The 16,489-nt window shown below is 36.0% G+C and overlaps 1 protein-coding gene across 7 annotated transcripts in view; it reads right to left on the bottom strand.

The window, feature by feature from the left end:
* Atad2b (ATPase family AAA domain containing 2B) overlaps positions 1 to 16,489 on the bottom strand; it is a 145,620-nt gene that overhangs the window by 60,519 nt on the left and 68,612 nt on the right. For all 7 annotated transcript variants that reach the window (XM_063231829.1, XM_063231808.1, XM_063231816.1 and 4 more), the window contains 3 exons: positions 8,372 to 8,531; positions 5,972 to 6,062; positions 852 to 1,163 (listed from right to left, as the gene is read on the bottom strand). In XM_063231829.1, coding sequence (XP_063087899.1) covers positions 852 to 1,163; positions 5,972 to 6,062; positions 8,372 to 8,531 — 563 coding nt within the window. The remainder of the gene's footprint in view (positions 1 to 851; positions 1,164 to 5,971; positions 6,063 to 8,371; positions 8,532 to 16,489) is intronic.

The following is a 16,489-nucleotide window of genomic DNA, read 5'->3' as shown; positions in this document are numbered from 1 at the left end:
TTATCTCAGATCCCAAAGTACAATCTTAAGGCTTAATGGAATTTCTGGCCCTCTACCCTCAATCTGTTCCCTTCTCAGCAGCTCACACTCAACGGTCAGCACAGCACACAGCAAATGCAAGAGCACAGGCTATAGCTGTGGTGGCAAATCCATAGCATATGCATTATTTTTAAGACAAAAGATGTTGCTGAGCATGGTGGCACATGCCTGTCATCTCAGCATTCAGGAGACTGAGACAGGAGGATTGTTGCTACAGAGTTTCAGGCCAGCCTGTATCACATAGTGACTTCAAGAACAGTCTGAAATACACAGTAAGACCCCGTCCCAAAATCCAAAACCACCACCAAAAAAAAGGTTAGTGGATAAACCATTTTCCCTAAACTAAAATCTCAGCATTCAGGTTTAATTGCAGTAGTGGCGTTCTGTGATACAGAAGTAGGTTTGATGTTACAGTTTGGGTACTTGTCTCTAAAACCTTCACCATTGCAGGCTACAGAGTTCAAGCAGGCCCCAGAACCTACTGAGTAAGTTATGCAACCCAAATCCAGACTCTGATGAGGATTAATAAATGATAATTTATGTTAAGTGCTTTATAATAATGCATGTAAGCTATTATTATGGTCAACTTTCTAAAGATAATAGCACTCCTCCATAAAGACAGTTAGACTATCCCAAGAGTAACATTCATTTGTCGCACATGTATTCACCAGACAACTACCAGATGCTGCAATAAACAGCATCTGTAGTGAAACAGATCTTACATAGGGCAAATATGAAAGAGTGACACAAATAATCTTACGAGGAATTCTTTATTGTCACATTTGTCTCATTTTAATAACATGAAAAAGTACCTTCTTTCTTGTCACTCTGGCTAACTTCAGCATGAGGAAACACTTTTTGTAAGACTGCTAGGATACTGTTGAAACTTCTTTCCAGCAGTGGCCTTATAATGGGGGACAGCGCATGTCCCGAAGACATCACAGCACGTTGGGAAGCAGGCACAATATTCTGCATTGCGTGGTAAAAATCCTGGGCACTGAGCACAATTGAGGAAACATCCAGCTGCAGTTTATGACTGCTGGCATAAATCTGGGGGTAACGCCTTCGCAGGGCAGTCAGGGCAGCTTCAGTGCACAGGGCCTTGATGTCAGCGCCACAATAGCCTAATGCACAAAAGGGAAGGACAAAGGTAAGTGCTTTCTCCTGAGCACCAAACACATGCCGTAAATACTCGTGTTCATCTAAAGTAATAACCAATACAACTCAGTAATCATGTATGTTACTGGCAAAATGAAGACTGGTCACTTACAGTCACCTAACAGAAGTGTTGAACCAAGGGTTTCTACAAACTAAACGATGTTTTGAATACTTTAATAAGAACATTAACATATAATTATGTGTCCAACACTGATTACAATGTGCAGCTTTCTGCAGGGAAGGTTTTTTTATAATTATAGCTTCATCTCAATCCTTCATCAATCACTAGTTTAGTCTGCACGGCATTACACTTACCTATATATGGTTTTTCTAACATTATTAACCAAGCAGAAACTTCAAAATTAGCATTTCTACTGTCAATTCTTGAGTGCAATTCACTAGCAAGTTTACATCCCCAAAATTATACTCTAAAAGTATACTTTTATCTCTGATAATTTCAAAAGCATTAAGGGAATAAGAATGTTTAAAAATATTTCCATGATGGAGGGGATGGTTAAAGTATGTTATTCACACTGATTTTCCATAACTTACTATAGAATCAATGGCTATATACATATATATATAATATATGTGCATATATGCTTGCAACAGCTGACAGTATAGTTTTAAAGGTGACAACAACACAAGGTATTACCCTTTACCTGTATTTAATAGATGAGACATTCAAACAGCAGCTAAAGCCCCAAGTATTTTATTGTAAGTCATTTCATGCAAGAAATAAATACATTAAAAAGCTTGAACTATTAAGTCTGTGTCATAAAAAAGGAAAAACACTAATCACATGTTGTCTTTCATACCAGCAATTAAACCTGCATTTGGCCACTTTTATCAGGTAGGCCAGCAGGGGGAACCCTGAAACAAGTTCTAGCACCCTGAACTCCTACGCTTCTTAAGCAATAGTATTCAGTTTTTTTTTATACTTCACCGTGATCTCAAGTATCACTTGTACACTGAAATTTAAATGGTGATTACAAAGGAAAATTTACTTTTGTAAATAACGTGAGGAAGAAGGACTGAATGGTGAGGAGGGGAATGGAAAAAAAAAAAAAGAATCAAGATATATCATGAATAGGTGCAAACTCCATATAATGAATGTTACCATTTTGTATAACTAAAATATATCAACAAAATTAATTTAAAGAAACAAAAGAAAACTTAGTCTTAAGGAAAAGACATTACCTTGTGAGAATTCAGAAACTCATAAAGCATAAATACTGTCCTATGACAGTAACCTACCCCCACATCATCAGAATAACCAAATCTGACACTGAGTTATTTTCTATTTCTCAATTGATAAACCTGAAAAATATTTTTGTTTGATACATATAGCTGATCTGCAGTTAAAGTCTACAAAATAATCCAAGAATGTGATTAAAGCATATGACCTGTCTTCCATATCAGAAAGATAAACTATAATCTTCAAATATTTTAAAAACTTTTTCTTTTTTAAAAATATATATATAGTTAGTCTATACTGTCCTATTGAAGTGCAGAAGCTTAGGTTAAAAAGCTCAGAAATAATTAAAGCAAAACAAAAAACTAACAGCCATGAAGGTATTTTACGTAGTATATATTGCCCTTAACATTTATATTTGCATAGCAATGTGTTTATTACATACATAATAGCAATGTATTGTTTTTCTAATTTATTCTAGATAACTAAAGAATTTATTAACAATAACACACTTCTATTACTGAACTATATTTTCACATAGATTTGCATAATCAACAGACTCCAAAAAAACAGGAAAACTTTTCCTTACATCTGCTTGCAAGTAAGAATTACTAGTTTATATTTCTGGTTCTCAATTTGAATGTTAATCAGAGTTAACAGCAAACTGAAACAAAAATATAGATTCCCAAGTACCACAGTAAACACAGTAAATCAGAATCTTTCAAGAACCTAAAAATATGTGTATTTTGAGAAAGCTTTAGATTCTGCTGGGCATGGTAGTATATGCTGTTAATTCCAGCACTTACACAGCAAAAATCCTACCTCCAGAGGGTGAAAACAATGATTCTGATATAAACAAAAAAATTAGAACTATTAAGTTAATGTGCTACTGCCTTAACTAGATATAGAATTACAAATTGACACACCCATGGCTAGTGTGTTATACTTGGGGTGAACACACATGTCCTGATTAAGCTTTTATCTTGACATAATTATCAGAAGACTTTTCTAGCTCTCAAAAGGGTTTTTTGTCTTAGAAATATGATCTTTCTAGTAATACTAAAACTGTTACAGCCTTTTAAGAGTTAAAAATTGATATGCAAGAAATTATAAATATTGCTTTCATAATCTCCCTAATTCTACCCTTCTAATTCTAATACTCTGCTGAACACAAATATCTAGATAGTAAAATAAGAGTATTTTCATGATTGCTGCTCTTGAGAGAAATTTTTCTCAAAGATTGTAAAATACAACTACTAAAGAGCCTAGACTAAAAACCAAATAACAAATAAACAAAAAAAAAGAGAGACTAGAAACAAGATTATAACAAAATTGTATGTGTTTTCTTTTTTTACAACATGAAACAAATCGAAGGTCTACAATATAGTTACTTCACTAATACATTTTTCTGTTTTAGCCCTCTCACTGCAAATAAACTAGAGAAATAAGATTAGGGTTGAGCTCTTCTTTAATTATTAGGTCCTACTGTTTGTTCAATTTTTCTGGATACCACTGTATGTTGAAAAGTTTTTACTACTTAAAAATTACTCTTCTTATGCATGCAAATGTCCAAGTGGTAGGAAATTGGTTTCAAGGTAAAAGTTACCAAATCCATAACTTCTAGAGTTTAACCATCTTTGCAGTTGTTAGTTATCAAGACTACACAATTTTCTGGCATAAATTTCACTGAACTGAACCCACACATGTTGAAACATGTTTAGGATAAATATACTGATGCCTTCATAATGGATCTAACTATTTTATTCCTATTAGAAACTGTATATTTGTTACTGTTTTTAATGTGAACTAGCTTCTTAATAAATCGAGTAAATGTCACAACCTAAAACAGAAGTCATTTACTTAACAATGAAAAAAAAAATTTTTTTTTTTTTTGTGTAACTAGGAATCAAGCTCACAACCTTGTGCTTGCCAGACAGGCATTTTGCCACTGAGCTACATCCCTAGCCCCTTAACAATGGATTTTTATGGCACTATCTAGGGAGAGTATGAGTATGTAAGCAAAATCTGCATACACACTGCCACCCCACGGGGAGAAAAAAATGCAAAAGAAGTTTTTCAGTCCAGTGAGAAATGATGTGTGAAAATTTAACAACTTAGGAAAGTCACTAAAAGCCACGCAAAACTGTGAGAAGTACTGACCTTGGAAATGCAAAACGAAACTAAGAATATGATATTTGGGATAAAGAATTAAACTATAGTGTATACTTCAGATGACAGGCAGAGTGCAAGAAAGTAATTTTAAAATATCTATCTCTTTGGGAATTTCCAAAATTTAAGACTTTTGCTTATTTCAGTTAAGGTTAGATCTGTGACAGATTCACAGAAAAAAAAATGTACACAGATTTCCCTTTCTGATGTGAACCCTAATACAATAATATCATAAATAAAAGGGGACCAATTTCAAAAAGGGAAAAAAGACTGGATTTTTTACCAAATACCACCCTCTCCCCTAAAGCAGCACAAGGCTTTGCAAAAGTCAAGCCAAATTTACATGAATGGGTTTGGCGCATGCTCTCTTATACCAGGCAAAGCTTAAACTGGAGTAGTGCTGGAGAGATTTACGTTTTCTCCTCACCAGAAGATGTCGAGGTCTTTGTGGCTCAAAAGCTGAGGGATGCTGCTTCGGAGATGGAGGTCCCTGTGGATGAAGAGGATAATTCGGATGTAGCTAACTGAATGGACTAATGTTCTATTTAAGTTTTAATAATTTGATGGTGGATCACAATGATTTTTAACTAAGTTGTTCTTTTTGGTTTTGGTAACTTTAGGGTTTTCCCAAGACGACTGTTATTGGTGGACTTATTTGGAGGGTTTCTTCATAATGTTTAAAAAGTTCGTGGAGAAAGATTTTTTTTTAATTTGTATTTTGGAGAATATGAGAGGAAAACCAACGAAAAGGAAAAAGAAGCAAAAGTTGCTGTGTGTATATTATTACTTAATAGTGCATCTCTTTTTATTTCTGACCTAATTATAGAGCCAAAACTCTGGATTCCATCTCACGTCTATAAATGCTCTCTCACCCCAATCTTTTAGGACAGTACTGTTCATTCAGTATGTGGGAAGAACTTCCACTGTGAAGGACTTATGACCCTGAGGAAGGTTCACCAAACACAAGGAAGCATGTTTTTGAAGACCCCTCCCACCCACCTCCTTGCTATCCTACAGGAATAATGCTGCACCCATCTGTGTAACCTGCAAAGTAAAACACTGCACTCCTGCCTCTGAAATGGAACTTTCTTAAGTTTATGTTTCTTAGTAAAATTTCTGAGAAGGGGCAAATGCTAAAAGAAGACATTGTAGAAATATGACGGATACCCAGCACTCAATGAAAAACACCTATTACTATTAAATTTCTTAATCAAACACCTAATGCTAGTCAAAATTCTAATTTAGAAGTGTTGAAACTTCAAGTGAAATTTTAAAATAACTTTTAAAAATGAAGGCAGAGCCACCTATTGCACAAAAGACATATCTATGCTTATTGACATTTCAAACATAAGGGGAAACGGAAGCTGAGCAGCACAAACAATGACAAAGAATTCAAATCACAGCACTCACCAACACATTTTTCAGCAAGTTCACCTAAAAAAGCATCTGACAATTTTGGATTCCAGTCCCTGGTATGAATCTGTAAGATGTGTTTTCTTGCCTAGGAAGAGTACAGATAAGCTTTCATCACTATCTCAAATGTACTAGTTAAAACCGATTATGAATAGCCAATTTAAAACATGCTGACACCTCAGCATCCACACAACGCATGCGCCGCGCAGCGGGTGCTGTCTCTGCGCACGGCTGTGACATTCCACCTTCGGAGAGGGAGACCTCCACGAGGCCCCACCACTAAGGGAGTCCTCCACTCTCCCACCACACCACCCTCACCGTTAGAAAACAATAAACAAGAAACCTTAACGAGTTACAATCATCAAAACTTTTAAACAAACTTTTTCTTTGCTTTTGGTTTGTTTCGAGACAGGGTCGCAGCATACGGTCTAGGATGGCCTTTAGCTCGCTGTGTAGCCCCGAGTGGCTGTCCACTCACTGCCATCTTCCTGCCTCCCCAGCACTGGGATCACAGGGTGCCTCCCAAACCTGGGTTTTACAAACCTCCAACTCCACAAGTTTGGGTTCTAGTGCATCTATAAGGCACTGATGATAAGCAAAAGGACAAATAATTTTATATAATTTTGCCTTAATAATTTTGTCCCAAAATAGAATTATCTAGCTGAAATCTGATTGTACTGCTATGAATTTAGCATTTTGGCTCTGCAAAAAAACCCAAATCTTTTTAAAATACCAAAAAAAGAAATACTAATCTAGAAAAATCTGCAATCAGCTACATACAACCCAGAGTAGAAACGATTTTTTTCCACATCTAACTTCTTTGAGGGGGGAAACAGGGGAGATGGGAAGTAAGCAACACTTTTCAAAAAGTGAATATCCAGGCTCAGAGTGTGAACTCGGGAGCTAGTGGTGGTTTGCCCACTATAAAGGAGGCCCTAGGTCTGACCTAAAACAGCACCAAAAAATAAAAAAATAATATCTTTTATTCCCTCCACACTGCTACCTGAACTTGCTTGAGACACAAAAAAGCAAACTGTAGCCGGGCATAGTGGCACATGCATGTAATCAAAACACTGGGAAGAAGACTGAGGCAGGAGGATTGCTGTGATTTCAAGGCTAACTAACTTAGGCTACACAGTAAGGGCAAGGCCAGCCTCCTCAACTACATGGCAAGACCCAGTCAAAAAAAAAAACCCACAAAAACAAAAAAGAAAATTGTAACCAAGACAATGTTTGGCCCACCAAGTGTAAGGTTATGAGCTTTTTCCCCAGTACCCAAAAAAAACAGACAATCTTACTGACTTAAAAGAATTGGAGGTCTACCAACCAAAACAAAAAGAACAAGTTCATCAGTATACAAGTTACTTAAAAAGTTAAAAAATCTGGCAGCAAAAGTTATCATTTCAATTATAAATTCTAAATGAGAAGCTCAGCTACCAGAAGTAAATTAACACAACACTTGTTTCTTTCCAACCTGAAGTATCTATCTCAATATAGCCTTAAAAACTATAAATGAAAGTGCAAAAGAATACCCATACGACAGCATATATATTCTGTAAGATGACATTTAAAAATCTACTTAAGACTTCATTATTAGCATGGGTACTGCTCACCACAAGACAGTGGAGCATAAAAATTATGTAAAATAAAATGTAAGCTGGAAGATACCTCAAAACATATCTATTCTTGGGGCTGGAGATTTAGCTCAGCAGCATAAGCGCCTGCCTTGCAAGCAGGCGGAAAGACAAAAACAAAAAAAACAAAAAAAACCCATATCTATTCTTAACTCTTCCTTTTACAGAATAAGTAAATACATTTTTGAAGAATTGAAATAACCTAAGCTCAGCATATTATCATGTCTCAAATATTTAATATGCTCTTTCTTATATAACTCTATTAATCAGTTACCTTTTTTACTAAAGCCAATATAGAATGAATATGAAACTTTTTGAAACAAAGAAATCCAGAGATGCTCATTGTTCATTTTACTCTGTATGGTATATAGAAAAGAGCGCATGGTTTCCCCTAAGAGAAAGTACCTTCCTCTGCCCCGCCCCCCCTTTTTTTGTGGTAGTGGTGCTGCTGCTATTCTTGGAGATTAAACTCAGGGCTTTGCACCAAGCTACATTCCCATCCTACATTTAATTTTTTATTTTAAGACAGTTTTGTAAAATCACTATACTTTGGTTAGAGACCATTACCAAATAAGGTAAATACTACAATCTTAAGAAATAAACAGCATGCAAGCATTCACCATAACTTTAGCCTTATAAAAGCTTAAGAAGCACAAAAGCTAAACAATAAAAATTCATTAAATATCATTCTCAAAAGTATATATGTACATATTTTGTAACGGAGTTATATATAAATCTTAACACAGAGGAAACAAAAACTTACCTTTTGGTCAGGCAGATTGAAAAGGAATTCTCTGTCAAAACGACCAGGTCTCCTGAGTGCAGGATCTATAGAATCAAGTCTGTTTGTAGCACCAATAACAACAATTTCACCCCTGTTATCTAAGCCATCCATAAGAGCAAGGAGAGTAGACACTATAGAGCTGGAAAAAATTTTCAAGAAAATGAAAAATGGCTTTAAATGAACAAAAACCTTGTAAACACTGTTTACAATTAATTCTGTCAATCTCAAATGCTAATAAAATAACTGGCAAAAATTCCTCTTAATGTAATATGAAGTGATTTACAGAAATCATAGTTGAAATACTCATAAAAAATAAAAAAACATGTAAAGCACAGCAAGTGAGAGAGCGAGAAAGAAACAAAGGAAGAAAAACAAAAAGGAAAAATAAAGTGGACCTATCTAAATGTAAGCTGAGCTGCTTAATGTGGCTCAGTGGCAGAGCTTGCCCAGTTCAGGATTTGATGCCCTGCACAACAAAAAACAAACATCGTTTTACTGCTTCAAAAGGCACAATCAAGGGGGGGAAAAAAAGATAAAATGTTTGCAAATCATATACTGCATAAAAGTCTAGGGCTGAAATACATAAAGAACCATTACAACTGAACAATACAAACACAAATAAAAAATCAAAAAATAGGCAAAACATTTTATACAAAGGACACATCATCACACTAGTCACATGGAAATAAAACCATAATTTGATACCACTTTAAATCCACAAGAATGACTACAAGCAGACAGGCAGATATACCAAATGCTCATGAAGCTGCAGAAAACAAATGGAACACTCAGGTATTATGGTGTCGCCCTTTGGAAAACAGTCTGGCAGCTCCTCTACCATATTAAACCAAGACTTAATGTGATCTAGCAATAGCCACCAAAAACCCTAAGTCCATAAATTCGTGCTGTAAATTCACAGCAGCATTTTTTGTAATAGCCAAAATGTGTGAAGAACCAAAATGTCCATCAACAGATGGATACATAAAAATGTGGTGTATCTATGCAATCAAAATTATTCCTCAGTAAAAACAGACAAAAGAGGGGGCTGGGGATTTAGCTCAGCGGCATAAGCGCCTGCCAGGCAAGTGCGTGGTCGTGAGTTCGATCCCCGGTACTGATAAAAAAGAAAAAGACCAAAAAAAAAAAAAAAAGAACAGACCAAAGTGATAGGTGCTACAATATGGATGAACCTTGAAAACACTATGCTTTTAAAAGAACCAAAACACACAAAAAATATATTACATAATTCCATTTATATGAAATATCCAAACTAGCCAGACATATAAAAACACAAATTCCACAGTGGCTGCCTAGGGTCTGAAAGGGTAACAAAAAGGCTGGCGTGACAGCTGGCGGGCACAGGATTCCTAGTGTGACAGACGCTACAAAGTTGACTTGTGAAATAACTAGAGATCTCTGTAAATACAATAATGTATCCTTTTCCAAGTTTTCCAACTTGTTAGTATACAGTTGCTCATAATAATCCCTGATGGTGCTTTGGTAGTGGCTGTAATGTCTCCTTTAACATTTCCTTATTTGTTATGGTCTTGTCTTCTTTTTTCTTTGGTTAACTGAGCTAACAGTAACTTTCTATTTACGTTTTCCTTTCACTGTTTTTAGCTTTTATATTTTAGTCTATGTTTTGCTATCAGATCTTCCTCAGCCTCTCTGGATTCTTTTTTTTTTGGTACTGGAAATCTAACTCAGGACCTTGCCACGGCCAGGCAGGCACTTATGCCCCTGATATCCCTGGCCTCCCATAACAGGCAAGTACTCTATCACTGAGCTATCTCTACAGCCCTTCAGAAATTTTTTAACTTCCTTTTGGACTGCTTCAATGACCCACTGTCCACATAAAAATATATTTTTCAAAAGTATGTTTTTATTTATATAATTTGTAAAATATCTTTTGCTGAATCCAGTTTTACTCTACTATAAGAAAAATTGAGATATGATTTTAATTTTTTTAATTTGCTGAGACTTACTTTGTAACCTAATTTGTGGTCAAGCCTAGTGAATGTTCAATATGGTCATCAATATAATGTGCAACTTCTTTACAAGTCTATTCAGTCTATCTAGTACACGGGGTTTACCATTTAGTAAAGTACCATTTACTATTTAGTCTATAGTTCAGTTCTGATGTTTGCTGCTTTCTAAGTAATTACAGTTCGTATTTTATAAAACCGAGTCCTCTGGTAGTAAATGCATATACGTGTAAAACATTATATTTTCTTGTTACTTTGATCCCTTGATCATTATACAGTGGCAGTCTTTGTGGTCTCTTGCCACAGATTTTGTTTTAATGTCTATTTTGTCTGATACAAGCATAGCTAGCTCTGTGTGCTTCTGGTTTCCATTCTGATGGAGCTTCTTTTTTTTAAAGACAGGGTCTCGTGTAATTTAAACTGGTCTTGAATTCACTATGTAGTCCAGGCTGGCCTCAAATTCATAGGTGAATCACCTGCTTCAGTCTGCTGAGTAGGGGATTTCAGACAAGCATACTGCACCCAGTTTAGGATGGACTATCTTTTCCATCCTTTTGCTTCCAAATTATGTGGGTCTTTACTAGAGAAATGAGTTTCATGTAGACAGTATATCTTTAGGTCTTTTGTGACATTCATTCAGCCTGTCTATAATTTTTAATTGGAGGATTTAGTCTGTTTACATTTTAGGTTTCTATTGATAGGTAAGCACTCATTCCTGTAATCTCTTAATCTTCTTCTGTTTGTTTTGAATATCCTTTTTCTTTTCTCCTTTTGTTGATTTTTGTGGTGTGATGGTTTAAGGCATTGATAAAGTTTGATTCTTTCCTGTTTATTTTTGTATATCTGCCCTTACTTCACCCTAGCCCTTCCTTATTTTGACACAATGTCTCATTAAGTTCGTAAATTGCCCAGGCTAATTCCAATAATCAAATTATAAAGCCAGTTCAAGACACTAGAACTTTAGTACACAAAGGAAGCAGTGATAAGAGGCAAGATTATGACTTTAAATGCCCAAATCAGAATAGCAAAGCAAGTCCAAATAAACATCCTAATGATGCACCTTAAGGCATTAAATAAACAACAGAGAATAAACAGGACAAACTCTGGGCCAATGTTATCCAAAAAAAGGGGAGAGGGGGACACTTAAGTAAGTATAATTAAAAAAAGGAAAGTGAGAATATGTGGAATGCTCCCTACTCATCCAGAATAGCTAGCTATCCTTTAATTCCCCTTTTTTCTCCACTTCAAATAAATAGGCTTTGGGCCAGGGATTTAGCTTAGCAGCATACCCGCCCCCCTCGAAAGTTCGAGGTCGCAATCCCTGGTACCCCAAATAAATAAATAAATAAATAAGCTTCTTAGTTAAAAAAAAAAAAAGAAAAAAGTGAATCACAACACTGCTGAAATCCAGTAGCTTACTAGTAATGATTTCAAAAGCCTACATTCAGAGAATTTGGAAGAAACAGACAGACTCCTAGATACACATGAAAATTATCAAACCTGAACCAAGAAGACTTAAAAATCCTAAATAATCTAATAAGGGTCAATGAAAATAGAGTAATAGTTTAAAAAAATAATAAGCCTACCCCCTAAATAAGAAAAGCCCCATGACCTGAAAGATTGATTCACCAGTGAATTCCACATGAACTTTAAAAAAGATCCTAATGCCAGTGTGCCTCAACTTCTTCAATGAAATTGAAAGGAAAGCAATACTTCCAAAATAACTTCTGGAAGCTAGCAAAACCCTGATTCCAAAATTAGATCCAACCAAAAAAAGATAACTACAGGCCATATCTTTAATGAACATGGATGCAAAAATCTTCAACAAACAATTTTTGGCAAATAAAATGTAATAAACCATGAAAAAGATCATACACCAAGACCAAATTGGATTTATTCCAAGGATGTATACAGGATGGTTCCACATACCCAAATCAATAAATGTAATTCTTCACATAAATAGAGGAAGGACAAAAATCACATGACCATCTCAATGGACACAGAAAAGGCCTTTGACAAAATTCAACATCTACTCATGACTTTAAAAAAAATAAAATGAAAATAAAAAATAAAGAAAATTAGCATAGAAAGACTATTTCAATCCACTAAAAGACACTTATGCCTGCCTGGCAGGCACGAGGTCATGAGTTTGATCCCTGGCAGCAAAAAAATAAATAAATAAATAAATAATAATAAAAGACACTTATGACAAAGCTACTGCCAACATCATATTAAATGGGGGAAACTAAAAGCTTTCACTCTAAAATCAAGAACAAGACAAGGATGTTTACTACCACCATTACTGTTCAGTACAGCTCTTGAAACACTATCCAGAGCAATGTCAGACAAGAGAGAGAAAGAAAAGGAATATGTATAGGAAAAGAAGTCAAATTATCATCATTTGCAGATGGCTTGATCCTCTACACAGAAGACCCAAACACTTCCAACAAAAGACTCTTAAATAACCAAATTCTGTAATACAGCAGGGTACTAAATCCACACAAAAATCAACAGTATTCTATTAAAACTATAAGGAACCCACCAAGAAAAGAAATTAGGAAAACAATACCTAATTCACAATAGCATCAAGAAAAATTAAACACTTTGGAATTTGCCTAGCCAAGAAAGTGAAAGACTCCTACAAGAAAAACTATAGAGTGTTCTGAAAAAAGAGATTGAGAGGGTATCAGACAACGGAAAACATTCCTTTTCTACAAGGTAGAACCAATATAGTCAAAATGGCCACAATGTCTTAAAATGATATAAAGATTTACTGCAATACCAATCTAAATACTAATAACATTACTCACAGAACTAAAGTTCATATGGAACCAGAAGAACCTCAGAATACAAAAGCAATGCTGGGAAACAAAAGCAAAGAAGAGGCATCAAGATCCTTTTATTTCGCTGGGTGCAGACACACACGCCTGTCATCTCAGCACTCAGGAGGCTGGGGCGGGAAGATCACTGTGAATTTGAGACCAGTCTGGGCTACCAAATGAGCTCAAGGCCAGTTTGCACTACACAGCAAGACCCTGTCTCAAACAGAATCCTCCCCCAAAAAATCCTTTTACTTCAAATTGTATTACAAAGCTGCAATAATAAAAAGTCTTGTGGGTCAATGAAACAGAGCAGAGGATGCAGAAACGACCCTCGGCACGTTCTTCACCTGTCTCAGCTTTGACAAGGAGGCCAAAAACATACTCTGCAGGAAAGAAAGCCTCTCCAGCCAATGGGGGGGGGGGGCAGCTACTCACATGTAGAAAGCTGAGTCTAGATTCTTATCTTTCACCATGCACTAAACTAAAATCAAAATGATGCAAGATCTAAATTGTTTTATTTTGTTTTGTTTTGTAGTACCAGGGATCAAACTGACAGCATTGCACTTGCCAGGCAGGTGCTGTGCTGCTGAGCTCCATCTCTGGCCCCCAAGATCTAAATTTTAAAACAGAAACATTCAATCTGTTGGAAAATAAACAGCTAAAACTGTTGAAGACACAGACATTAGCAAGGGCTTTCTGAACAGAACCCAAACTGTACAAGAAATAACAGAAAATAGAATCAGATCAAATTTAAAAGCTTCTACACAGCACAGAAAACCAACAAAATGGAGAAACCAACATATAGAACAGGGAAAATGCTTTGTCAGCTAGTCACTGGCAGAGGATTATATATCTGTATGAAATACAGATATCTGTATAATATATCTATATGAAAAACTCAAAAACGTTAGATCCTTGCAAAATAAAGATTCTGTCAAAAAAAATGGGCAACTGAAATGAATAGACACTTCTCAAAAGAAATACAAATGGTCAATAATACATGAAAAAGGTTTAACATAGCTAGAAATTAAAACAACACTGAGACTCCACTTTGCTCCAGAAAGAATGGCTATCATCAAAAGTAACAAATGCTGACAAAGGGAAGGAGGCTTCTAGCTACATTGTTAGTGGGAATACAAACTACTGTAGTATAGTCTACTATGGAAATTAGTACGAAGTTCCTAAAAAACTGAAAATGGAAATTCTACACGACCCCGCTACTCTCTTCTACAGCAACACAATTCATAACAGCTAAATCTTCAAGTGGCCTCTATATCGATCACAGATGAATGGATAAAGAAAGTGTGGTATTTATAAACAATGGTACTCTGCCATAAAAGAAAAAGAAACTGGAGTCATTTGTAGCAAAACAAATGTATCTTGAGAGCATAATCTTAAGTGAAATAAATTAGACACATAAGTTTAAACATTCCATGGTTTCTCTTCTAGGTGAAAACTAAAATATAAATAGCAAAAGAAAAAAAATCAGGTAATAAGAAACAGGAAAATAGCTTCTCTGCAAATGGGAAGGGAACCAAAAATGGAGAAAGGCGAGAGGAAGTCAAGGTGAAGGAGAGAAAGGTGTCTTATGTGCAAGTGGCAACTTCCCACCAGGAACACGGTCATTATGCACTACAAACACATACCAAGAAAAAATTTTAATGGTGGGGAGGGAGTTGCCTGGGTTGGACTCAAATTCACTATTGTCCTGCCTGACTCAGCTTCCTAGCATCCGAGATTACAGGCTCTTTTTTCTCCCATTTCTGCAAATTTCCTCAATTTTTGCTTGTCTCAGTGAGTCTTTATTTCTACTTCATTTCTAAAAGATAGTTTTGTTATCTACAATATTCGTGGCTGGAAAGATTTATTTTTCTTTTAGCTATAGAATATGTCATCCCATTCCCTCCTGGACCTACTATTGGCCTAGTAAGAGTACCCTTAGAAATAACTTAATATTTTTTGTGTTTGTTTTCAGAATTCTCTCGTACTTTTGACAGTCTCACTATAACATGCCACAGTGAGAATATTTTCTGGTCCTGTCTACTTGAAGTCCTATGGAATTGTTTATCTGCATGTTCATAGTCGTTTCCAAAATTAGGGAATTTTTCAGCTATTCTTTCACCAAACAGGTCTGCTTTCCACTTTTCTTTACCCTCAGTGAAACCACACACGCACATGCGCATGCACAGGATGAACACTTACTCATTACTGTTGCCCCAGAGGTCTTAGTTATGGCTTAAATCTGGATCCCCCCCGCCACGGCTTCAGATGGTCCCAGGTGGAGCTATCTGGAGACAGCTGGATCAAGGGTGTGTAACACTGGGATCAAGGATGTGGAGCTGGGATTCATTTACAGTGTGGTCCTATGGCCAGGGGTGTGAGCACCACCAGCCTTAAAGTCAGGTCGCGTGGAGGAAACACAGGAGACTGAGGAAGGGCCACCTGCCACCTGCCACTGCTTGCAGCTTGCTCCTTGCTGCTGTACTGCCTTCTACCTACCCTGACTTATTTCTCCCCTGCAGTGGCCCTCTGCTAGGCCGTTCTGCCTCGGAGCAGCTGACTACCAACTGAAACCTCTACCAACTTTGAGCTAAATAAACCTTTCCTCCTGTAACTTATGTTTTTATTCTTTTTGTTTGATTAGGGATTATTTGAAAAGGTATGTCTTAAAGCTAGAATATGCCTTTCTTCATCATTTAGTCTATTAGTGCAGCTTTTAGATTTTGGCGGGGGGAGGGGGACTTTTGCTGAATTTCTCTTACATCATGAATTGTTTTCCCAATTTCACTGAATTAGCAATATGTGTTCTCTTGACTCATTCAGCTTTCTTAAACACATTTTTAAAATTCTTTATCAGGCATTAACAATACTGTTTATTTTGAGGCATGTTAATTCACAGTTATATTCTTCTAAAAAGTACCAGGGGCAGTCTGGACAATGGCAGACTGCTCGTGGGAGTATTTTTACATTAAACCTACTTGTAAATTACCAGTGTCAAGAAATGACAAGAAGACTTAGAATTTTTTTGAACAAAATGACAATGAATATACAGCATAATCAAATTCAAACGATAGACAAAGAAAAGATAGGGAAGAACCTTAAAACAAATGTTGCTAAATGATAAAAAAAAAAAAAGAATTTAAAAAGGAGGGCAGGGGATTTACCTCAGTGACACAAGCACTTGCCTGGCAAGTGCAAGGTCATGCGTTCAATCTCTAGTTTAAAAAAAAAAAAAAAAAAGGAAAGGTTATTTGGCTGATTTCAACTTTATTGAATTTTAGAAAAGGCAA

This window comes from Cavia porcellus, unplaced genomic scaffold (assembly GCF_034190915.1).
Source record: "Cavia porcellus strain 051 isolate PalLab524CR breed Dunkin Hartley unplaced genomic scaffold, mCavPor4.1 scaffold_1, whole genome shotgun sequence".
Classification (NCBI taxonomy): Eukaryota; Metazoa; Chordata; class Mammalia; order Rodentia; family Caviidae; genus Cavia; species Cavia porcellus.
This window is presented reverse-complemented; position numbering and strand designations above follow the sequence as displayed.